At 53.1% G+C, this 24,504-nt stretch overlaps 2 protein-coding genes across 2 annotated transcripts; one reads left to right on the top strand and one right to left on the bottom strand.

Annotated features, from left to right (window-relative positions):
- Positions 1–2,118: 2,118 nt before the first annotated feature.
- RAB25 (RAB25, member RAS oncogene family) lies at positions 2,119–12,030 on the top strand. The gene is made up of 5 exons (XM_010366595.2): positions 2,119–2,406; positions 7,133–7,328; positions 9,455–9,648; positions 11,188–11,268; positions 11,675–12,030. The coding sequence occupies exons 1-5, from the start codon at positions 2,364–2,366 to the stop codon at positions 11,800–11,802; spliced, it is 642 nt and encodes a 213-aa protein (XP_010364897.1). The 5' UTR covers positions 2,119–2,363; the 3' UTR covers positions 11,803–12,030.
- Positions 12,031–13,544: 1,514 nt separating this feature from the next.
- MEX3A (mex-3 RNA binding family member A) lies at positions 13,545–23,982 on the bottom strand. Its single transcript, XM_030935600.1, has 2 exons — positions 23,062–23,982; positions 13,545–19,185 (listed from the first exon to the last, which is right to left on the bottom strand). Exons 1-2 carry the CDS (start codon positions 23,513–23,515, stop codon positions 18,077–18,079), a joined length of 1,563 nt encoding a protein of 520 aa, XP_030791460.1. The 5' UTR covers positions 23,516–23,982; the 3' UTR covers positions 13,545–18,076.
- Positions 23,983–24,504: the final 522 nt, after the last annotated feature.

The raw sequence follows: 24,504 nt of genomic DNA, 5'->3' as shown, positions 1-24,504 counted from the left end.
TGGCTAATTTTTGGGTTTTTGTTTTTTGTGCTTTTTAGGGTTTGGTTTTTTGTTTGTTTGTTTGTTTGTTTTGGTAGAGATGAGTTCTCAATATGTTGCCCAGGCTGTTCTCCAACTTCTGGGCTGAAGCCATCCTCCTGCCTCCCAAAGTGCTGGGATTACAGATATGAACCACTTCAACTGGCCAGTGAGTGCCTTTTCTATTCTTGGGGTTGGGAGGGTTTCCCCTAACAGCCTAGAACAAGCCACCCCTTTCCTCGTCTTCCAGGTGTTCATGTGCTTACACAGACCCTCCCCAGATCTTGAAACCCTTTGTAGTCAAGATGCCTTTGCTGTGAGGCCTCAGGTCCTGTTCAGGGAGTAGAAGTAACCCAGACCTCCCAAAGGCATTCATCTCCAGATCCTCCTCCTACACTCAGACCACTCGCTCCAGCTGTGTTTCTGCCCCAGGTCTCTGCCTACCCAGTATCCTTAAAGCAGGTCTGTATAGGGAGCTACAAGCCCCCTTCCCTAGTGCCATATAAAGGAACCCATCCCAGAGAAGTGGGTAGTTTTCGAGTCCCAGCTCCACCCAAGATGAGAAACACTGCCCATCCCAAGCCCTGGGCTGTCAAGGAGGGGCGGAAGTTACTGTGGCCACAATGCAGCTCCCACAGCTCTGCATTGCAGCAGGGTGACTGGCATTCTATCAGCATCTGGTCCAATATCCCTTACTCTGGTTCCTCCAGTGTACCCTCCTACCAGCTCTGAAGGAAAAGCAGGCCAAATGGGTTTCTTTCTTTTTTTTTTTTTTTGAGACAGTATATTGCTCTGTTACCCAGGCTGGAGTGCAATGGCGCAATCTCGGCTCACTGCAATCTCTGCCTCCCAGGTTCAAGCAATTCTCCTGCCTCAGCCTCCTGAGTAGCTGGGATTACAGACTCCTGCCACCATGCCTGGCTAATTTTTGTATATTTTTAGTAGGGACGGGGTTTCACCACGTTGGTCAGGCTGGTCTCAAACTCCTGCCATTGTGATCCGCTGGCCTCAGCCTCCTAAAGTGCTGGGATTATAGGTGGGAGTCACTGCATGAGGCTTCTTTTTTTTTTTTTTTGAGACGGAGTCTTGCTCTGTCGCCCAGGCTGGAGTACAGTGGCATGATCTTGGCTCACTGCAAGCTCTGCCTCCTGGGTTCACGCCATTCTCCTGCCTCAGCCTCCCAAGTAGCTGGGACTACAGGCGCCCGCCACCTTGCCTGGCTAATTTTTTGTATTTTTAGTAGAGACGAGGTTTCACTGTGTTAGCCAGGATGGTCTCAATCTCCTGACCTCATGATCCGCCCACCTGGGCCTCCCAAAGTGCTGGAATTACAGGCGTGGGCCACCACACCCGGCCTTTTTTGTTTTTTTGAGGAGTCTCTGTTGCCCAGGCTGGAGTGCAGTGGCAGGATCTCAGCTCACTGGAACCTCTGCCTCCCAGGTTCAAGCAATTCTCCTACCTCAGCCTCCCAAGTAGCTGGGATTACAGGCACCCACCACCACATCCAGCCAATTTTTTTTTGTTTTTTTGAGACGGAGTTTCGCTCTTGTTGCCTAGGCTGGAGTGCAATGGCACGATCTCGACTCACCACAACCTCCACCTCCTGGGTTCAAGCGATTCTCTTGCCTCAGCCTCCCCAGTAGCTGGGATTATAGCCATGTGCCACCACGCCCAGCTAATTTTGTATTTTTTTAGTAGAGACGGGGTTTCTCCATGTTGGTCAGGCTGGTCTGGAACTCCCGACCTCAGGTGATCCGCCCACCTCGGCCTCCCAAAGTGCTGAGATTACAGGCGTGAGCCACCACGCCTGACCTCAAGTGGGTTTCTAAGGGGCTATTTCTTGCTCATTAGCTGGAGGACCTGCCCTCACCACAGATTCCAGAAGCCCAGCAATGCACACTCAGCCCTCAGTGGGCTGTCTCTGAAGGTCCTGTCTCCGAAGGTCCTGTCCCTTTTCAGCCTCCCCCCCTCCCTGCTCCCCAGCTGGTTCTCCGGCTTGCAGGAGGCCAGGCTGACAGCAGACACCCAACCTGTTGAACCTGTCTGACGTCATCGTCTCTCCACCCACCTGGGCCCCAGGTCTCCAGCCACCCTGCTCTTCCTGTTCTCAGCTTCCGTCCTCTCAGCTTCCTTACAGCACCCCCACCTGCCAGAGCTAATCCTCCCTAGACCCTGCCTAACCTTGAGTTGGCCCCCAATCCCTCTGGCTGCAGAAGTCCCCTTACCCCTAATGAGAGGAGGGGCAGGACCAGATCTTTTGAGAGCTGAGGGTTGAGGGCATTGAGCCAACACAGACTTGTCTTCTCTGCCCCTGAAGACACCTGCACCCTCCATGCGGAGCCAAGATGGGGAATGGAACTGAGGAAGATTATAACTTTGTCTTCAAGGGTGAGTTGGGTTCCCTGAAGCAAGAGGAAGCCTGAGAGACCCAGAAAGAGATTGATAGAGCCAGAGAGGGCCCCATCCTGGGACTCCTCATTCCTTCAGAAAGAAAGCTGCAGGGAGTGGGGGAGGGCCTGGTTGCAGGGGCAAAAGTCAGGGAGCTTCTGAGTATGCTCTACTGTGGAAATAATGACGTTGATCCCTCCTTAAGAGTGCTGAGTTAGGCTCCTGTGCCCCGTTCCTAATAGAAACCCAAATCCCTAGTGTCAGCCAGTGCAGCACAAGAGATGGAGGTCAGACTTCAGAAAGGACTTCCCTCTTTTTTTTTTTCTTTTTGAGATGGAGTCTTGCTCTGTCACCCAGGCTGGAGTGCAGTGGCATGATCTCAGCTCACTGCAACCTCCACCTCCCAGGTTCAAGCGATTTCTGCCTCAGCCTCCCGAGTAGCTGGGACTACAGGTGCCTGCCACCACGCCCGGCTTATTTTTGTATTTTTAGTAGAGACAGGGTTTCACCATTTTGGCCAGGATGGTCTGGAACTCTTGACCTCATGATCTGCCCGCCTTGGCCTCCCAAAGTGCTGGGATTACAAGGCATGAACCACCACACCCGGCCAGGACTTCTCTCTTGAGAAGAAAGGGAAACCAGAAGACAAGAGGAAGAAAGTCATCTTTTCTGGGCAGGTGTACAGGGAAGGAGAGAAAGGAGAGACCTATCCCATTATAGGGTGGGGCAATAAATACATAGGGAAGACAGAAAATATCATGAATTTGCCACAGAGTCTGATAGAATCCAGAGGAGTCCTAGGGTTGTAGCCTCGTCTGCCTGTCCCTTGGCCGACTCACTGGATCTGCATACCAGGCACTGGGCTCAGCTTGGCTGTCCCTGGAAGCAAGCATGTATCTTTCTAGCCCCTGTTTTTGGTCCCTTTGCTGTTTCCCAGCCCCACCTTCATACTTCCTTTAGGGCAGGGTAGACTCGACAGCCACCCTACCCCGCTGCCTCTCCCAACCTCAGCCCGGCCCTCCCTTGAGCTGGGACTCTCACTCTAGCACCTGCCCTGGATCTAGGGAACCTGTACTACTGGCATGTTTTTCAGGAAGGAAAGGGTTAGCAATAGTCTGGGGCAATAATATGAGGAACTACCATTTATTGAGCATTTACTATATACCAGCCACTACCTCATTAATACCATAACAATCCCCAAAAGTCATCTTTTATTTTGAGGGGCAGTGTAACATGGTGGTCAGGAGCCAGACTGGGTTCAGATCTCAGCCCTGCCACTTACAAGTATTGCGGGTTGGTCAGCCGGGCGCGGTGGCTCACGCCTGTAATCCTAGCACTTTGGGAGGCCAAGGCGGCAGGATCACTTAAGGTCGGGAGTTCCAGACCAGCCTGGCCAACATGGGGAAACCCTGTCTCTACTAAAAATTAAAAAATTATCAGAGTGTGGTGGCACGTGCCCATAATCCCAACTACTCGGGAGGCTGAGACAGGAGAATTGCTTGAACCCAGGAGGCGGAGGTTGCAGTGAGCCAAGATTGTGCCACTGCACTCCAGCCTGGGCAACAGAGCAAGACTCTGTCTTTTTTTTTTTTTTTTTTTTTATGAGACGGAGTCTGGCTCTGTCACCCAGGCTGGAGTGCAGTGGCCGGATCTCAGCTCACTGCAAGCTCCGCCTCCCGGGTTCACTCCATTCTCCTGCCTTAGCCTCCGGAGTAGCTGGGACTACAGGCGCCCGCCACCTCGCCTGGCTAGCTTTTTTTTTTGTATTTTTTTTAGTAGAGATGGCGTTTCACCATGTTAGCCAGGATGGTCTCAATCTCCTGACCTCGTGATCCGCCCGTCTCGGCCTCCCAAAGTGCTGGGATTATAGGCTTTAGCCACTGCACCCGGCCAACTCTGTCTTTAAAAAAAAAAAAAAAAAGTATTGAGGGTTGGGGTCCCTAGAAGCAGATGCTGAGAAGTTGGGGTGTTCAATGTTTGTTTGTTTTTTGAGACGTAGTCTCACTCTGTTGCCCAGGCTGGAGTACAGTGGAGTGATCTCTGCTCACTGCAACCTCCACCTCCCTGCAACCTTCGCTTCCTGGGTTCAAACAATTCTGCCTCAGCCTCCTGAGTAGCTAGGACTACAGGTGTGCACCACCACACCCAGCTAATTTTTGTATTTTTAGTAGAGATGGGGTTTCATCATGTTGGCCAGGATGGTCTCAATCTCTTGACCTTGTGATCCGCCCTCCTAGGCCTCCCAAAGTGCTGGGATTACAGGCATGAGCCACTGCGCCCAGCTCAATGTTTTTTTGTGAATCAGCACCTGTGAAAGGAAGGGAGAGGAAACATAATTGGGCAGAGGGAGAAGTCAAACAGCAACACAGGCTCGACAAAACCTGGGTCAAGGGCAGGGAGCTCTGATTGCCTCACCTTGCTTGAGCACTGGGTGTAGGCTGCCCAGAAAAGGCATGACTTCCAGTGAGGCCGCTGTCTGCACCAGAGGCAGATGCTGAAGGAGCTGACAGCTGGAGCCTGTCTGCAGCCTGCACTCCCTGCAGCTTGGGGGCAAGTCCTTCCTTGAAGGCTAATCTGGCCAGCACATCTCTATGTTTACAGCACGAGCCCTGTTATCTTGGGCAAGTCATTTTGACCTCCAAATCGCCTTGTCTGTAAAAACAGGGAAAATAGTAATGGGATTCATGGCATTGTTATGAGGATTAAATGAGATAATATGTGTAAAGCTTTTAAGGACACTGCCTGGCACATAGTAAGCATTCAGTACACTGTAAACACGAACCATTAGTATCTCCACTTTACAACTGAGGCTTAGAGGCAAAGTGGTTTACAAAAGGCCACAAAGTCTGACTTCAGTGCCCTTGCCCTAAGCACCTTTGGGGTATGAAGCTAGGGCTGAGAGCCCACCCACTGAGAGGGATGAGATGGGGATGTGCCCAGTAGGGGAGAGGCAGGAACACACACACACACACACATCTTCTTACTGACACATATCCATATTATTTCCAGCTTTTCTATACTGTCCTACACAAATAAGGAATGTTTAGATATATATTTTTTTATTTTTATTTTTTGAGACACAATTTCACTGTCACCCAGGCTGGAGTGCAGTGATGCCATCACAGCTCATTGTAGCCACAACCTACAGGGCTCAAGCAATCCTTCCACCTCAGCCTCTTGAGTAGCTGGGACTACATGCACTTGCCAGTACACTTGGCTAATTTTTTTTTCCTTCTTTCTTTCTTTTTTTGAGTTGGGATTTCACTCTGTCACCCAGGCTGGAGTGCAGTGGCACAAACTCGGCTCACTGCAACCTCCACCCCCCGGGCTCAAGCAATCCTCCCACCTTAGCCTCCCAAGTAGCTGAGACTACAGGCACATGCCACCATGCCTGGCTAATTTTTGTATTTTTTGTAGAGATGGGGTTTCACCATGTTACCCAGGCTGGTCTCAAATTCGTGGGCTCAAGAGATCCTCCTGCCTTGGCCTCCCAAAGTGCTGAGATTACAGGTGTGAACCTCCACACCCAGCCAAGGAACTTTTAAAGTTGGAGGAGGCCTTTATAGGTTGTATAAGCAAGGAAACTGAGACTGAGAAAAGGTGAGTCACTTGTTCAAGTTCACACAGTTAGTTAGAAGCTGAGCAGGGACCAGAGCCCATAGTATGTGGCTCCCAGTCCTTGGGTGCCAGCCTGCCTTTCCAGAACCACTCTGGGTGGCCTCCTCTAATACTGTGTGCTCAGCTCAGTGCCAGGGCAATTTGTGGGCTATACTTACATCAGCCCCCTACACTCTACCCCAGCCCCCAGCTCATCCACAGTGGGTAAGACTGGGCCCTGGATGCTGCCCACCAGGCTAAAGGGTCTTCATGGCCCGTCTGCTGAATCCTTTGTCTCTGAAAACCCAAAGGCAAAAACTCTGGCCTGCTAAGAACAATTGTACCAGTCATGATTTTTACACTTACTATATCCTGGGCAACATCTCACTCACTTCCTACAACAACCCTTAAGGTAGATACTAATGTCTTCCCCATTTTTCATATGAAAAGGACAGCTCAGAGAGGTTAAATAACTTGCTGAAGGACACATAGCTGGTCTAACACCCAGTCCCATGCTCTTAACCATGCGGGACTGCCCCTCCTTAGGGACAACTGGAACCTAACTTCTTACACACACATGAGCACACATGCCTTCCTCTCACCCACACATGTGTCAACTGCCAAACTTTCTCCTTACCCACACTTCGATTCACACCTCTGTTCCTTATGCAAACACACACCAAACCTCCCACTTGTCCTCCCGGCTCATACATATAGAGACAAGCACAATGTTCTCATACTCTTAGTCCTAGTCCAGAACTGTGCACCCCCCGACCTCCAACCATCCCTGTCCCTGTTCACACACAACAGTAATGTCTCCGCATGACACTCATAAACAGCCCACAGATGTCACTCCCTCACTAGAGATGCAGGCTGACTCTGCAACCATATCTCAACAGACCAGGCTATAACCCGTCAAGCCCCTTTGTTTGTTTTAAACTCTTGGCTTTTCTGCCCACCGGGACAGATGCACTATGCTGAGTTGCAGACTCCAGTCTCACAGGAGACTCCATTCCCTAATCTTTTTTCTGAGCTCAGTTCCCTTTTTCTGCTGGGCAGACCCTGCAAGCTCAGGTGGGCTTGGAGCTGCTCTACCCCATGCTCAGCCCTTATCTCTCCACTCCTTCAGTGGTGCTGATCGGCGAATCAGGTGTGGGGAAGACCAATCTACTCTCCCGATTCACGCGCAATGAGTTCAGCCACGACAGCCGCACCACCATCGGGGTTGAGTTCTCCACCCGCACTGTGATGTTGGGCACCGCTGCTGTCAAGGCTCAGATCTGGGACACAGCTGGCCTGGAGCGGTACCGAGCCATCACCTCGGCGTGAGCCCGGGCCTGGGGGGCTGCTGGGTAGTGGGAGTTCTGGGGAAGTCAAGGAACACTTCTGGAGGAGAAGTTGGGGTGGAGGAGGCAAGGGGGCTCAGCAGTGGGCTCTGGGGGGTGGGGGTGGAGATCACAGAAGATAAAAGGTACTGTAAACAGAACCAGCACAAGCCAGGATATAGTAACACTGACTAGTACTACTAAAAGCAGGAATCATTGCCACTTACTAAGCCTTTGCTATGTGCCCAGGAAGGGACAAGGCACTTTACATTTGGCATTTTATGTAACCCTTAAAGTACCACAAGAGTAAAGTGCTATAATTAATTAATTTCTGTATAATTACAAGCAAGGTGAAATCAGGGTGGAACTGGGATGGGGGCAAGCTGCACGGATCAAGAGCGCCCCCTCACTTCCGCACAATGCTCTGCACTTGGCAACTTTCATCGAACCACAGATGGCCAAAAGCTGAACCTGCCATCTGCATTTTATGAAGACTCAGAGGACACATAGGAGGTTAGGCCTCCTGACACCACATCCAAAGTGACTCTTAGGCCAGGTGTGTTGGCTCACACCTGTAATCCCAGCACTTTGGGAGGCCAAGGTGGGTGGATTGCTTGAGCTCATGAATTTGAGACCAGCCTGGGCAACATGGCGAAATCCTGTCTCTACCAAAAATATAAAAAATTAGCTGGGCTTGGTGGTGCGTACCCGTAGTCCCAGATACTCGGGAAGCTAAGGCGGGAGGATGGCTTGAACCTGGGAGGTGGAAGTTGCAGTGAGCCGAAATCGCCCCACTGTACTCCACCCTGGGTGACAAAGCAATACTGTGTCTCAAGAAAAAAGTGTCAACTGAGCGCGGCAGCTCACGCCTGTAATTCCAGCACTTTGGGAGGCTGAGGCGGGCAGATTACAAGGTTAGGAGTTCGAGACCAACCTGGCCAACATAGTGAAACCCCCATCTCTACTAAAAATACAAAAATTAGTCGGGTGTGGTGGTAGGTGACTTGTAATCCCAACCACTCGGGAGGCTGAGACAGGAGAATCACTCAAACCTGGGAGGTGGAGGTTGCAGTGAGCTGAGATCGTGCCACTCACTCCAGTCTGGCGACAAAAGTGAGACTCGGTCTCAAAAAAAAAAAAAAGTGTCTTTCAGTCAGTGTGAGGCCTAAGCATGTAAAATGGGGTCTGTTCGCCAGGGGGCAGGAAGCAAGAGTCAGGGGCTTTGGTTACACACGCTCCTCCTTACCTGATCTCTCATGAGCCTCAGTTGACTCATCAATAAATTGGGAGTTAGACATCACTAGTTGAAGACATCCCATCCAACTCCAAGAGGGAGACTGGATGCTTGCAGTGATGCCTTGAATGGTCTGGCCAGGGACTGCTGCAAGAGGTAGGCATTCAGCTAATCCTAGGAAGATGGCCACAAGAGAGAAGAGGCCACTGTTGAGGAGCCATGTGAGGAAGATCTTGAAGGTGGCAGAGTTGGCAAAAGCCCAGATGTGCATTGGTGGAGAGTAGGGGCTAAAATCAGGATGAGGACCTGAGAAAGTAGAGGGGCTGGCTGTGAGGGAGCCAATGCAGATTTTAGAGCAGGGAGGTGAAACTTTTTTATGTAGTTAGTCAGTTGAAACAAATTTTCGCTCTTGTTGCCCAGGCTAGAGTGCAATGGAGAGATCTCAGCTCACTGCAACCTCTGCCTCCCGGATTCAAGCAATTCTCCTGCCTCAGCCTCCCGAGTAGCTGGGATTACAAGCATGCACCACCATGCCCGGCTAATTTTTGTATTTTTAGTAGAAATGGGGTTTCTCCATGTTGGTTAGGCTAGTCTCAAACTCCTGACCTCAGGTGATCCACCCGCCTCAGCCTCCCAAAGTGCTGGGATTACAGGCGTGAACCACCATGCCCAGCCGAGGAAGGTGAAACTTTAGAGGCTCCAAGGCTAGTGTCCCTGGAAGGCAGAGGAGCCTTGGGCTGCTCTGTTGGGTTTTGGGCCCCTGGCCGCAAGTTTCTGTGTTTCCTGATCTCTAGTACTCTGATCCCGGGTGTTCCAGCTTGATGGCTCTGCTCTGATGCTGGGTCCGATGCCCCTGATCATCTCTCTGTCCATCCTTCTCATTCCCACCCAGGTACTATCGTGGTGCAGTGGGGGCCCTCCTGGTGTTTGACCTAACCAAGCACCAGACCTATGCTGTGGTGGAGCGATGGCTGAAAGAGCTCTATGACCATGCTGAAGCCACAATCGTCGTCATGCTCGTGGGTAACAAGAGTGACCTCAGCCAGGCCCGGGAAGTGCCCACTGAGGAGGCCCGAATGTTCGCTGGTGAGAGCCTGCCACTACCCAGGCTGACTCCTCCAAGCTTACCCCACCTTCCCCTTGCAGCCTCCCAGGCCCTGCCCCCACCCATAGAGCCCCAAGCCTGGCCTTCCTCTATACAGTCCTCTACCTCATCCCCTCTTCCTCAGGATTTCCCAGCACTTCCCCTTTGGGACCCTGTGTCTCCCATGATGTCCCACCACTTGCCCTGAGATTGTCTTTATTGATTTTTTTTTTTTTTTGAGACCGGGTCTCCATCTGTTGCCCAGGCTAGAGTGCAGTGGCATGATCTCGGCTCACTGCAACCTCTGTCTTTTGGGTTCACGCCATTCTCATGCCTCAGCCTCCTGAGTAGCTGAGACTACAGGCATGCGCCACCACACCTGGCTAATTTTTGTGTTTTTAATAGAGATGGGGTTTCATCGTGTTGGCCAGGCTGGTCTCAAACTCCTGACCTCAGGTGATCCACCTGCCTTGGCCTACCAAAGTTCTGGGATTACAGGTGTGAGCCACTGTGCCCGGCCCATAGTTGATTTTAAGGCAGCCCTACCCTGCAATGCTCAAAGATCTTATGGAGAGTATACACTTCCCAGGAGTCTTCTGGGTTTAGAGGCAGCACAATATGGTGGTTAAGGGTGTTCTGGAGTCCCATGGCCCAGCCTCCCATCTGCTCTTTGCCAGTTACTAAATTGTGGGACATGGAGCAAGTTCCTTATGCGTTTTCTTTGTGTTTCTGGATTCAATTTTCTTATCTTTTTTTCTTTTTTCTTTCTTTTTGAGACGCAGTCTCGCTCTGTCGCCCAGGCTGGAGTGCAGTGGTGAGATCTGGGCTCACTGCAAGCTCCGCCTCCTGGGTTCACGTCATTCTCCTGCCTCAGCCTCCTGAATAGCTGGGACTACAGGCGCCCGCCACCACGCCCAGCTAATTTTTTGTATTTTTTGGTAGAGACGGGGTTTCACCATGTTAGCCAGGATGGTCTCAATCTCCTGACCTTGTGATCCACCCGCCTCAGCCTCCCAAAGTGCTGGGATTACAGGCGTGAGCCACTGCGCCCGACTTGGATTCAGTTTTCTTTTCTTTTTCTTTTTTTTCTTTGAGACGGAGTCTTGCTCTGTCGCCCGGGCTGGAGTGCAGTGGCCGGATCTCAGCTCACTGCAAGCTCCGCCTCCCGGGTTTACGCCATTCTCCTGCCTCAGCCTCCCGAGTAGCTGGGACTACAGGCGCCAGCCACCTCGCCCGGCTAGTTTTTTGTATTTTTCAGTAGAGACAGGGTTTCACCGTGTTAGCCAGGATGGTCTCAAACTCCTGACCTCGTGATCCGCCCGTCTCGGCCTCCCAAAGTGCTGGGATTACAGGCTTGAGCCACCGCGCCCGGCCGGATTCAGTTTTCTAAATGAACCTACCTCATAAGTTGTTTTAAGAATTAAATGATCTGCTACATGCCAAGAGTTTAGCACATGGCAAATGTATATAGCAAACATTAATATTATTATTATTATTGCCTTTGACTCCCACAATTAATGGTGTGTTTCCCTTCCTGGCAGAAAACAATGGACTGCTGTTCCTGGAGACCTCAGCCCTGGACTCTACCAATGTTGAGCTAGCCTTTGAGACTGTCCTGAAAGGTTAGAGCCTACCTTTATTCTGCACCCCTATTCCATCCCCGTGGCTTCTGCAGGCAGCAGTATGAATGCAGACACTCAGCCCTCACCCCAGCTAATTTCTCAGCTCCTCTGTGGGTCCTGGCACTACTGCCTGTCCCCTTCAGTCCCTCCCCAGTGCCTCCCACTCAACCTGGAGCTCAGGGAGGGAACAGGCCACACTCCCCATGGGGCTGACTCTTGGTTCCTTCTCCACCCAGGTAAGTAGAAGGGACCCCAATGTCCACACTTCATTTCCTTCCTGCAAAACCTCCAGCAAGTGTAGCCACTCCCATGCTCAGAAGGGGCATGCAGTATGTGTGAGGGGTGGGGGAGGAGGGAGCATGGGCTCTAAATCTTCTGGCCTGATCACTGCCCCCTGCCCTCCCAGAGATCTTTGCGAAGGTGTCCAAGCAGAGACAGAACAGCATCCGGACCAATGCCATCACTCTGGGCAGTGCCCAGGCTGGGCAGGAGCCTGGCCCTGGGGAGAAGAGGGCCTGTTGCATCAGCCTCTGACCTTGGCCAGCACCACCCTGCCCCCACTGGCTTTTTGGTGCCCCTTGTCCCCACTTCAGCCCCGGGAACTTTCCTAGCCCTTTGGTTCCAAATATCGGACTGTTCCCTGTTCACAGCACCCCGAGGGTCTTAAGGTCTTCATGCCCTATCACAAATACCTCTTTTATCTGTCCACCCCTCACGGACTAGGACCCTCAAATAAAGCTGTTTTATATCCATGCCTGGTCATTCTGCTGCCTCCCGTCTCTTCTTCCCTTTTCTCCTTGTCTGCACCTCCCCTTCAACTTTGGCCCCTCCTCTGAGTCCCTGATCCCCTTCCTCTGTCCTCCCCACAATACCTACTGCCCCTCAGGGCCAGCTGCCTCTGGAGTTCTGTGGTCTGGGGATGGTGCCAAGGGGATGGGAGGTGCCTGCCCTTCCCTCTGCCAACCCCCAGGGCAGGTGGGGGAGGGAGGAGAGCATGGAGGGGAGGGGGTATCTGGAAGGCGAGACAAAGGAAACCATCGGCGGGCACCATCTGGTGCCGAGGGCCCTGGTGCCAAGAACTGAGGTCACTGCAATGCCAGGGGCAAGGGGAGGAGGCAGCGGGAGATACAAGGGAGAAGAGGGGGTCAGGGCCTGTCCTATAGGTGTGTACTGGGGAAAGGGTTTTTAAGCCTGAGAGGTGGAAGGTCCAAGTCCTCCATCTAGACTTTTTTTTTTTTTTTGAGAGGGAGTCTCACTCTGTCGCCCAGGCTGGGGTGCAGTGGTGCGATCTCGGCTCACTGAAACCTCCACCTCTCGGGTTCAAGCAGTTCTCCCTGCCTCAATCTCCCGAGTATCTGGGATTACAGGCGCCCACCACCACACTTGGCTAATTTTTGTATTTTTAGTAGAGACGGGGTTTCGCCATGTTGGCCAGGCTGCTCTCAAACTCCTGATCCCAGGTGATCCGCCTGCCTTGGCCTCCTAAAGTGCTGGGATTACAAGCTTGAGCCACCGAGCCGGGCCCATCCAGTCTTCTTCCTGATCCCAAAGAAGAGGGATGGATTGAATCTGGTGGGGTAAATGGGGAGGGTCCCTATCTCTTGGCTCTCTGCCCCCTTTCCATAGAGCCTAGGAGATGGCTGTCCAGGTAGCATCTGTGTCTCTGCCTCACCTTCCCCTGTTCCTTTTTTTTTTTTGACGGAGTCTCACTCTGTTGCCCAGGCTGGAGTGCAGTGGCGTGATCTCAGCTCACTGCAACTTCCGCCTCCTGGATTCAAGTGATTCTCCTGCCTCAGCCTCCGAGTAGCTGGGACTATAGGCACGCGTTACCATGCCCAGCTAATTTTTTGTGTTTTTGGTAGAGACAGGGTCTCGCTATGTTGCTCAGGCTGGTCCTGAACTCCTGGCCTTAAGTGATCCATCCACCTCGGCCTCCCAGAGTTCTGGGATTACAGGCATGAGCCACTGCACCCAGTCACCTTCCCCTGTTCTTCAGGTCAGGGTGGAACAAGGCCTGACTGCACCTCCAAAGAAGAGAAGGGAGTAAATGGAGAGAAAAGGCAGGGGATTAAGAGCTTGAAGACTCAAGCAGAGCTATGGAGAGCTAAGAGGGGGAACTTAAGGGTGGCAAGGAACTCTGGAGACATCCACTACTCACAGGTGTGTAGGGAGCCCAAAGCCACACTAGAGGAAACCCCAAGCTGCAATCCCCACCCAGATCCTCCCACTCACCCCAAGATGGCACAGACTCATATGCTGAGAACAAAGACAGAGCCTTAAGTAATAGTACTTTTAATAAAATTAAGTTCTTAATAGCACATTTAATACATTAACCCTCCCCCTTCTTGGTTTCTCTGCATTTTGTGCAACATCACTTTGACTTGACTATTCTTGGGTCTGTTTTATTTCCCGCTTTTATTTTGCTTTTGAAATCTTTTTCCTTGGTGGATTTGTATGTGTCTTCACTAGATGCCTCAAATTAAGTCTGACCACAATCCTACTCTACTTTCTACAGTGGAGAGACCATCCTCCCTGCCCCAGGGCTGTCTCCACCCACCCCCCCCTTCCCCACCCGCACCCTCGAGTGGGGAAGGGGAAGCCCTCCCCACCCCAGACGCTACCATCCCAAACTAGCGGGGTTTCTAGGACAAAAAGAGCAGGGGGAATCTGTCCCTAGGTGGGGCAAGAAGAGTAAATTGGGGAGAGGGAGATGTGTTTGGGGTCTAGGGCCAGGGAGGGACATGGCAGTCATTGGTGTAATGAATGAAGCAGGCTCCTCCTGCCTAAAGGAGAGCCAAGGGGCCTCTCCACCCCCTTGGATAGGAGGGGAAGGCCCAGTGATTGCAAGCTGGGGTTGGTAGAAGGCAAGTGCTTTAAAAATGTTGATTTCTCACATGCAAAAGCCAAGCCCCCCAGTTTTGTGTGGGGAGGGCAGTGTGTTCCCAGGCCAGGGCACAGTGGATGACCACTACCTGAACACTTATAGATGGAGGTGAACTGGAGCAGAGGGTTAGGGTTGGGGTCACTCAAAGTCCCTGTGCCTTTCCCTTGCCTCTGTGCCCATGGGGATGCCTTTCTCCCAGGCCTTCAAGGACAGTGTCTCCACTCCACTCCATGGGAAGTCCTTCTTGGAATCTAACTTTTATGAGACAAGAAAGCACTTTGCAAGTAGGTGAAGAACCAGTCAGCTTTAAAGAACAATTATTGAGATTGTTACCGCCACTGCTGCCATGGAGGTCAAAGCTAAGTGGATGGGAACAGGGGTAGGGGACTGATCCCCTCAGTGTTCTTGAAGCTCTGAAGGTGAGAAGCGTGTGTGCATGTGTGTCTGTTTGTGGAATGACTTCCCAGGCTCTTAAATCAATCTGTAGAGAAGTGGACCGAGGTCACACTTCAAGAAGGACTTCCTCAGTTAGGCCTGGGGGAAGCAGGCATGGGAGGGTTTGAGCTGGGAGCCCCAGGGGAGGACATACCACATTGGAGTATGGGCTGCCCAGGTACTAGGGGTGCAGGTGAATGTGCTTGGCCTCCTCTGCTGCCCTCAGCCCAGCCCCTGTCTTATTGAGATGATCAGTGTGCATCCTTTCCAAGACCCTGGGAAACGAACCCCTCATTTCTTTGTCCTACAATTTAAAAATCCAAGGATTCTCAGAATCAACCCCAGCAGACTGGAAGCTCCCAATCTTCAGCTAGCAACCTGCTCCAACCCTGATATCTGAAGATGGGGTAACTCAGGGTGGACTCAGCCACTTCCCTCCTCTATTTATCTTTTCCTTACGACTTGTATACATTCTACTGGACCCAGGGGCCCTCAATGCTACTAAACTTTAAGCTATCTGAATATTGTCTACTAAGTAACTAGTAATTGTTTCTTTCTCTCTCTAGGATTATATGAAATAAATTTGAATTATTATTATTAATAATTATTATTTTGTAGTATTCTTTTCTTTTAAACCCCTCGGTTTCTCTTTTTCTTCTCTTTCTCGTTTTTGGTTAAAAAAAAAAATCTAGATCTCTTAAATCTCACACATCTCTGAGGGTTCCTATAGGCCTGCTAGGCCTCAATTCTGGATTTCCCCTCCTCACTTGCCCTGGAACAGGGCAGGGGAAAGTGGTGGGGGACACCCCAGGATCCTCAGTCCTTAGTCCTACAGCTTCTTCCTTTCTTGTTAATCCCTTTCTTTGTTTGGCTCTGCCGGCTCCCCTGAGGGGGAGGGGGAGAGGGGAGGAGGAGTTCATGGAGTGAAATCCAATCTACAGGAAGGGCCCCAGGAGGGACCGGGTTCCCCCAGCTCCTCTCTCCACCATTCATCCCGGGATGCTCCCCCAAGAAAAGCAAATGACATTCCTCCCCAAAAAAAAGTGGGGGAAAAAAGCAACGTAAACCCAAACATATATTAAAAACACTTTTTTTTTTTTTAAGATTTAACTCTGAATACAAATGTATTTTTTCTTCTTCTCTCCCTACATATATTCTAAACCTTCTAAAGTTTTTTTATTTTTTTAAGGATCACTTTATCATAAAATAAAATATCCTTTTCATATAATAAATTACCTAATAAAAAGTCTTTTTTTTTCATATTAGCCCAGGTTCTTTGCTACATTTATATGGTAATAAACGCCTTTATTAAAATAGAATATTAAATTATAAAGAACTGCTTTTTTTTTTTTTTTTTTTTTTGCTATTTTTGTTTTCTCTCCTCTGTGTTGGTCGCCTGTCTCGCTCCCTCTCATGCTCTCTTTCTCTCCTCTATTTTGTCTCACTATGCGTGTTTCGTGTTTGTTTCTAGGTTTGGCTCAGTTGGTAAGGGTGGGATTGAATTTGCTGAGCCCCCTAGTGTAACAGTCTTCTGCCTTTGTGGGTAAAGAGTGGAGAGGGGGAGGGGGATCGACAGACAGACATCCCTTCTTCCCACCCCCCTCCCCACCTGCCCCCGGCAACCGAGGGTGCCCATTTGGTTTGGTTTCTATTGTACAGACATCTCAGGATGGCTCACATAGGTGGGAAGGAGGGAAGTCGTCACAGGGCAGTTTTCTTGGCTGTGACCTCCTTCCCCTCCCCTCCCTGGCTGGTGTTCTGGAGGGGAAGGCTGTGGAGAGGTGTTAATTCTCGACAGGAGGAAGGAGAGGAGGAAATCCCCTCTGCACCTCCACCTGCTCCATCCAGGAAGAATGGGACTCTGGAGCTTTAAGTGCTCGGACGATCACTCAGAACAGTCCCACCCCATTATTTACAAGGATCTCCTGGGACTCCCATCCCTCCATCCTCTCTTGGCCCGGCCAGCGGAACCAGAAGGGTGGAGAGCTGGTGGCAGCCCCAAATGAGCAGGAGGGAAGCAGCAAAGGGGGTGCAAGGCCTGTAACAATATGTGATTCTCAGAATAGGCCCTGCTGCCCCCCAATCCTGCTTTGCCCCAGGCTGACCCCTCTCTGAAGACCTGGCTTCTCCTCAACCACATCGGGTGGGACACAGACTCCATGATTTGCATGGAGGATTCAAGCTAATAAGGATTCAAGCTAATAAGGATTCAATAAAGGTTCAGGTCAGGTTGAGAGGGGTGCAGGGAGTTGGGCACTGCATGGGAAGAGCAGCTCTTTCCTCCACCAGTCTCTCCTCCTGCCTCATGCCCTTTCCTGCTCCTTTAAATAGCAGACACACTACTCTGGCGCCCCCACTTCCACAACCAGAATACCCAGTCCAAGAACTACTCCCTAAATATAATGCCCATAGGTGATGAAGGTAGGGGTTTGACCCTTTACCCCAGTATTAGTCCCCTCCTCACATTTTCACTGAGAATGGGGATACATTCCATTAAGAATTTGAGATGTTTCTTTGGAGGAGTTGGGGAGAGGGCCTCTAGATGCCTGAAGAGGAATGGAGGGACCAATCAAATATTCCTCCCCCTACTTCTCCCCAGGAGGATGGTGTCCCCAAAGCTGGGCTGGAAGGGGCAGGGGCAAGGGGAAGAGAAGAAAGACAAAGACAAGGAACAGAGCTGGGAGTGACAGCCACCAAAAGAAAGCAAAGCAAAGAGCTGGAGAGAAAGGAAAGAGTTGAGGAAAGGGGAGATCCCAAAGGAAGGGAAGAGAGTGAAGGGGGAGGGGCGGGGGCAGACAGGAGCACTCCTCTCCAGATTCCTCTAGCCCAGCTTTGTGGGGACAGATGGCTTCTGAGCCTTTCAGCCATAGAAACGATTGACATGCTTCTCTCCCCCAACCCCTAGAAGATCTACGCAACTTCTGATAGGGCTCCAAGTCCCTTACACCGCTGGAAACTGATGACAGTTTCACAAACAGGATATGGGGGTGGGGTGGGGGGTAAAGGGTCATGCTAGGAGGTCGGAGGTCAGGACCAGAGGGCTTAGGGATTGGAAAGAGCACCTCTAGATACAGGTGGTAATTCTCCCTCTCCCTTTTATCCACCCCCTCCTCGCAAGAAGGGGTGGAGTGACACACAGCGGGGGAGGTGGGCAGAGGGCGTCAGAATGCCTTGGCGGCCACCTCTCCTCTGGCAAAACAAAAGTTTCTCTTAGCTGCTTCCAGATTTAAGGGTGTGTTGAGGTATCAGAGTTGTAACTCTAGTAAAATTTTCAGTCTGGCCCCCTCCCAATCTTTCCAGGACAGGGTGACCAGAGGCTCTGAAAGTGGCCCACCCTCCAGCCACCACTGCCTCCCTCCCCCCTTCCCCAGCGAGCGAGTATCTCTAAGCACCTTGCCCCTCAAATCACCGCTTTCCAAAAGGCCTTAGTGGAAAACAGGTCGAGGGTGGGCCCCGTGGAGTGGGCCCCGGAGGCATGGGGCACGGGACTTAGGAGAATATTCGGATGGCTTGCGTGGCTGTGATGTGGCAGACGGGACACTCTGGGTCCGTCCTCTCGCAGATGCGTACTGCACACTCCATGCAGAACAGGTTGTGTCCGCAGGGCACAAGGGCGGCAGTCACTTCGCTCTCAAAGCAGACCATGCAATCCCGCCCGCCGCTGGGGCTCCGCAGGCCGCCTCCACCAAGTTTAGAGAAGCCCTGGAGCGGCTCTCCAGGGGGCCGCCTAGGGAGTCCGGCCAGCTCCGGTCCCGCGGAAGTCGCAGGGGAGCGGTGTGCGCCCGGGGGCCCAGCGCGGGCCTTGGCGGAAGAGGAGGAGGAGGAGGAGGCAGAGGAGAAGAGCACGGAGGTGGGCGTGGCGTTCTCCTGGCCCGCCCACAGCGGGGGGCTAGTCTCCGCCACGCCGTAGTACACATCCTGCTTGCCCACGCCATAGCCTGGAAAGAGGTACCCGCCGTAGCCAAAGTCCCCGCCCTGCTCACCCAGGCGTGGGGCCTCAAAGCCAGAGTCCACTCCGCACTCGCCGATGCAGCCCAGGCTGTTCTGCCGGAAGGTGGAGAGGGGCTTGCAGCCGGGCGGGTGCACCCGCCAAGCGTCGGAGTAGCGGCTATCGAGTGCGGCGTCGGGGCTCCCCGCCAGGAAGTCGTTTTCATTGTTGTACTCAAGGATCTTGCCAGTGCGCACCGCGATGTGCGTCTCGATCTCCTCGCGCGCACGCTCCACGTTGCCTGGGGCACCCGTGATCTCGAACACGGGGTCGCGGTCACGGCTTGGTGTGATAATGTATGTGTTGGTTTGCTGCTGGATGCGCTTGATGGTTGCCCCTTTGGGGCCCACCACCAGCCCCACCACGCGGTAGGGCACCCGCACACGGATGGTCACCTGGCCAGGCAGCGCAGGAGCTACGCCAAAGGCGGCGCCTGACTTGTTGCGGGAGGCACGGATCATGGAGAAGTGCTCCGCTGCTGAGATGATTTCCCGCCGGGCGGTGGCCACGTCCTCCCGCCGCCCTGTCACCATGAACACTGGCTCCTCGCCTCTCACCGGAGTCTTGATGTAGGTGTTGGTCTTGGCCCTCAAGGCCTTAATCTTGCAGCCTGGGATAGGGCGGGGAAGGAGAGAGACAAAGAATTGCACACAGCAAGGTTTGTGCTGGGACCAATAAATTCCTGATCCTCACCCAAATACCTAGCCTCCCAGGAACCCTTCAGTCTACCCTTTGAAATGCCCACTGCTGCACACACAGTCCACCCTGACTTGAAGAACCCATTTATCAGATCTCAGATGTACCTAATGTCTCTATCAGCCACAGATTTCAAAATGTACTAACTTTCCCTGAGTTCCATTCAGGGCCCTCCAAATTCATTCACTCCTCAAAACCCCCAAATAATCACTGACCCTCCCAGACAAGGTGGTAACTCAAATCCATTCATAAACTACACTCCTTTCCCCCAACATTTGCTCTTCCTTCAATTTCTCTACTGATGCCTGGCTACTCACAAACTTCCAAATCACTTAATCACACCCCACATCTGTCACTGACCCTGATGTTTCCACAGAACCCCAATGTGCTCAAGTAACCTCACAATCTACTCATGTGACCCTTGATCATTAAAAGTGTCCTCCAAACTACCCAGGGACCACTGAAGTCTATCTGCTCTATGACTGCCTCACATGCCTTCCACTCAGTAGTTTCTCTCAGTGGGCCTCAAATTCATAGTGAGTTTGCAGCAGCGAGTAGGGTGTGGGGGACTGGGAAGGGTCTGAGAATCATAATTTCAAGGAGGAAAGGAGGAGTATGGAAATAAAGAAACTTCTGTGTGAGGGAACAGTGCCCAACCCCGTGTCACTCTTGTCCCCCTGTACCCTGGGGGCAAGAGAACTGAGCTGGGCTGGGGCTGAGTAGGGTGAGGGAGAGGTATTGTGGATCCACACTCCTGCTTTGAAGTAGGAGTGAGTTAAAGCTGGGAGGTTAGGGAAAGGCAGGAAGAGAAAGAAGAAAAATGAGACAAAGAGAGACAAAGAGGGAGAAGGCTAGAGAGAAAAGTAAGGGCTACTGTTTCTAAAAGCTGCTGACCTGGGGTCTGAACAAGTCCCTCTCCTCCTTACCTACCTTCCTCTTTCCTGCTCCTAGCTTCACACAGAGCTTCCAAGACTCATGCCCTTTTGGGAAGCACACGTCACGTGTGTGAGTTCGCACACATGTACCTAAGAGATGTGCCTTTATCTAAATAATATTTATGGGGCCAATCTAATGTATACTTTTATACACCTCTTTCATACACACATCAAGTCCCTGTGTTTCAGCCTTTCATACATCCCACTGTCCATCCCCATCCTCCCCAGCACACAAACAGCACATTCCTATACACACCCACACCCACGACTTTCAACCCCATTCACATAGAGATTCACTCACACCCTTTTTTGAGCACAATTCACTATTACCTTTTTCTCTGCAACCGAAACCAAGTGGTCCTACTTTTCTGCCTCTGCCCCAACCCTCCAACCTGAGACCTGAGGTGAGCTCATTTTTTCCTCCTTCCTCCACTCCAGATGGCTGCTGCTTCAATGCTGGCAGATTGGGGGGTGGGGGAGAGAGAGTAGGTTGGGGCCCCTCCCCTCACTTTTTTTTTTTTTTTTTTTTTTTGAGACAGAGTCTTGCTCTGTCACACAAGCTGGAGTGCAGTGACATGGTCTTGGCTCACTGCAACCTCCGCCTCCTGGGTTCAAGCGATTCTCCTGCCTCAGCCTCCTGAGTAGCTGGGATTACAGGCACCTGCCACCACACCTGGATAATTTTTTGTATTTTTAGTAGAGATGGGGGTTTCACCATGTTGGCCAGGCTGGTCTTGAACTCCTGACCTCAGGTGATCCACCTGCCTCGGCCTCTAAAGTGCTGGGATTACAGGTGTGAGCTACCACACTCTGCCCCCTCCCCTCACTTTTAAAAGACCTTAAGGAGAATTTGCTTGTTCCCTCTTGTCTTCAGACCTCTTGGCAGTTAAGAAGTCCTACCTGTTGTCCAGCCCACATCCTTGCTGCTTTAATGTCAGTAAAGGATTGTTCTATTTTCGAGGTATGGAGGGTCGCAAAACAGTGAACTCCCCTCTCCTACCATTTCTGCTCACATAATCGTTTGATGGGCACCTGGTTTCTGGCTCTAAGTTTTGGGTCCAAAAACTTAAATGAGAGCTAAGTATCTTTAGCAGTTGGGGTTGGGGTGAGGAGGACAGGCCAAGACATCCTAGTAAGAAGAAACGCTAGAGGCCTGGATGTGCAAAACTGGTGGTGGGTCTCTTCCTGGGTTCTGCAACCTCGAAGAAGCATCTCTTGAAGGGAAGACCTACTGGGCTTCACCTTCCTAGAGGTCAAACAGAGGAGCACTAACACTGCAGCAGGAAGAGGGAGGTTAGACAAGAGGGAGGACTTCCATATACCTGACTGAGGGGTAGGCTTATCTTTTGTGAATAAAAAATCCCCTTACTTTTATGAGGGACAAGCCCATCTGATGCGGAGGCAGAAGAGGAAAGAATGACTCCATTAAATTCCGGGGCCTCCCAAGACCACCCCCACACCCAAGAAAAGGTAGCAATGTCCGTCCCCACCCAATTCCAGGGCTTGGATCCCCAGTTTCTGACAAGAGGAAATCCAACTTTCTAAATCAGAAATCTCAAGAGATGGAGTGCCCCAGGGGAATGAGGGCTGTGTAGGGGAGTGGCATCTTCCCCTCCTCCATTCTGGATCTCTCGGTGAAATCCCCCTAACCCCCAGCACTCCCAGTGGATGAGGTGGGATGTGGAGTAGGGGCCCCCCTGGCCCGCCTCTCCTTTTCCTCCGCCAGAAGCCGGCCTCCTCCCGCACTCCCAGCCGGAATGCAGCTCCTCTATTGTTCCCCACTGTGGGACAGCTCCTCCCCCACTCCTCCCCCACCCCACACCTCCCCAGCCCAGGCTCTTTGCAATTTCCAAATCCCACCCCCCCCCCACTCTCCTTGGAGAAGCCAGGAGAGGGAAGGGTCCCCAAGATCCCGTCTGCTCAATTTGGACCTTCACCAACACCCCCACCCACCCACCCAGGGATGCTGGAGCAGCAGAGGGTGTGGTACCAGACATACTATGCTGGATTAATTCTGCACCCCCTCCCAACAGACCCAGACACACGCCCTCCACCAAATTTCCAGGTGAAGGTTTCTTACCCTCCAGCATTCCCCCTCCTGCCCTGTCCTACTCTTTCACTACCAGAGACCCCTCTCTAGGCCTCTGGCCCAAGGCCGTGGCCAGCCCAGAACAAAAGCCAGAGAGGGAAGAGGAGAGGTCCAAGCCAGGACGTAGCACTTCCTTGGAGACACCCCTTCCAAAACCCCGGAGACAGTCCAACTTTGGTGTGTGGGTGACCACAGGACCCCCTCCTCTCAGCAGCCCCCCTCACCGCCTCTTCCCCAGGCTGGGACCCTCCCTTGGGCCACACCCCCTTCCATTCCTACACTCAGCCCAACAAAGAGACAGATACTCAGTCTGGCTTCGAGGGCCAGGTCTCCCCCAAAGTCTCTAACTCCAGGCGGCTGGGGGCCCCAGGGGTGCCCCCTCCCCAACGTAGGAGCAGATATCAGAGTACAGGCTTCTGAGTAACTCTTTGCACATTCCGTCAGTTTTTCTGGTTAGGAGTGGACACCCCCTCCGGACAGCCTCCCTGGATTGGGAGACCGATCCCCTCCCCTTTCCCTCTTCCAGTGCGAGGATATTTCTTTGTCTAAGGGCAGAGCTCTGGGAGAGGAAAGATCTGGAGAACCGTCCCGACTAGGGATAGCTGGGAACTTTGTGGCACTTGGAAATCAGGGTAGGGGGCGGGTCTCTCTTTGTGGGGAAGGGACAGAGCCGGAGGCGGGCAAGAAGGGAAGAAATGAACTTTCCGCGCTAGGGACGGGGTGACCCCACTACAGTCCCTCTCAGTGGTCCCGGCGCCCCGCTTACCTTGCCTGCCCACGATCTCGGCCACGTGCTCGGAGGTGGGCACGGGAACACACTCCGTGGTGTTGCTGCTGCCCTTCAGGCGCAGCTCGGCCTCTTTGTAGAGAGCGCAGAGCTTGGCGTCGCTCGCCCCTTTGGGGGCGGTGGGGGGCTGGGGCGTCTGCGCCGCGGGGGCCGCCGTCGGGGCGGCCGGGGGCGCCGCGGGCGGCGGCGGCGGGGCCGGCTGCGGGGGGGCGGCCGGCTGCGCGGGGGCGCCGCCCCCCCCACCTCCCCCGTCCTCGCCCGCCGTGGGGGCGGGGGGCTCCCCCAAACCCAGGAGGCAGAGTTGATCGAGAGCCAGCTGAAGGGCGCGCTCGTCTTCCAGCAGCCCTCGGTCCTTAGCGCTTCCCCCGAAACATCCTAGTTCTCCAAAGCCCCCATTTCTTTCCATTATTCCAGATACCACTAGACTAGGCATGGCGAAACAAAAGCTGGGGGAGAGAGAGAGGGAGAGAGAGAGAGAGAGGTGGTGGAAGGGAAAAGAGGAGAGAGGAGGGGAGGGGAGAGGAGAGGAGGGGGTGTGTGGGGAGGGGGGAACAAAGAACTGGGGAGGGGGGAAGAAAGCGAGATAGAAAGATAGACCCTCCCCCTAAGCCCCCCTCCCCAAACACCCTGTAACCCGACTCCCCTCGCCCCAGCCCCCGGGGTGGGGGTGGGGGGAAAGAGAAGCAAAACCAAGAAAGCAGATCTCCTCTCCTCTCCGGGGTTGACGGGGGGCGGGGGGCTGCAGGATCTCTGCCCCCACCCCTCCCGCCTCGGACCTGGGAGTCTCTAGCCCCCGCCGTCCAGGCGCCCCCGTTAGGCTCCCGCACCGAGCCCCAGTCCGGGAGCGGCGCTCAGTGGCCCCCAATAGAGCCCAGCCCCTTCCAGCGCTCAAACTCTTTTGTTTTAAATGAACTGGATGGAGCAGCATGGAACTGACGGGAGGGGGGCGCGCCGGGGGCGCCCGGGGCATGCCGGGAGTTGTAGTTTCCCGCCCTTGGGGGCGCGGGGACAAATTCCTTGACCCGAGGATAGTGCCCTTCGGTCTTTCCTCGCAGCTCCCGGGCAGGCTAGGGGTGGGATGGAAGTCGAGGTCCCTAATTTTGTAAGGGGAGGGTGCGGGGAGAAGGGGTAGTATGCGGAAACGGAGCGGGTTTGAAGCTGGCTAACGCCGCGCGCCCCCTCCCAGGACCCGCTCCTTCCCAGCGCCGGCCGGTCCTGGGGGCCCGCTTTTTTATGGAAATGAGGCGGGGGGCGGGGAGCCGTCCCCGCTCGCTCACTGCGGCTTTCTCTCCCGCTCCCCTCTCCCACCTCCCTGCCGCGCTCCCTCTCCGCTTCCCCCTCCCGCTCTCCCAGAGTCGATCCCGGAGCCCGGCCGCGGGCAGAGGTTCTCGGCCGAGAAGACAAAGCCCGCAGCAGCGATGG

This window comes from Rhinopithecus roxellana, chromosome 8 (assembly GCF_007565055.1).
Source record: "Rhinopithecus roxellana isolate Shanxi Qingling chromosome 8, ASM756505v1, whole genome shotgun sequence".
NCBI classification, from domain to species: domain Eukaryota; kingdom Metazoa; phylum Chordata; class Mammalia; order Primates; family Cercopithecidae; genus Rhinopithecus; species Rhinopithecus roxellana.
The sequence above is the reverse complement of the archived record's forward strand: the minus strand, read 5'-3'. Positions and strand labels throughout refer to the sequence as shown.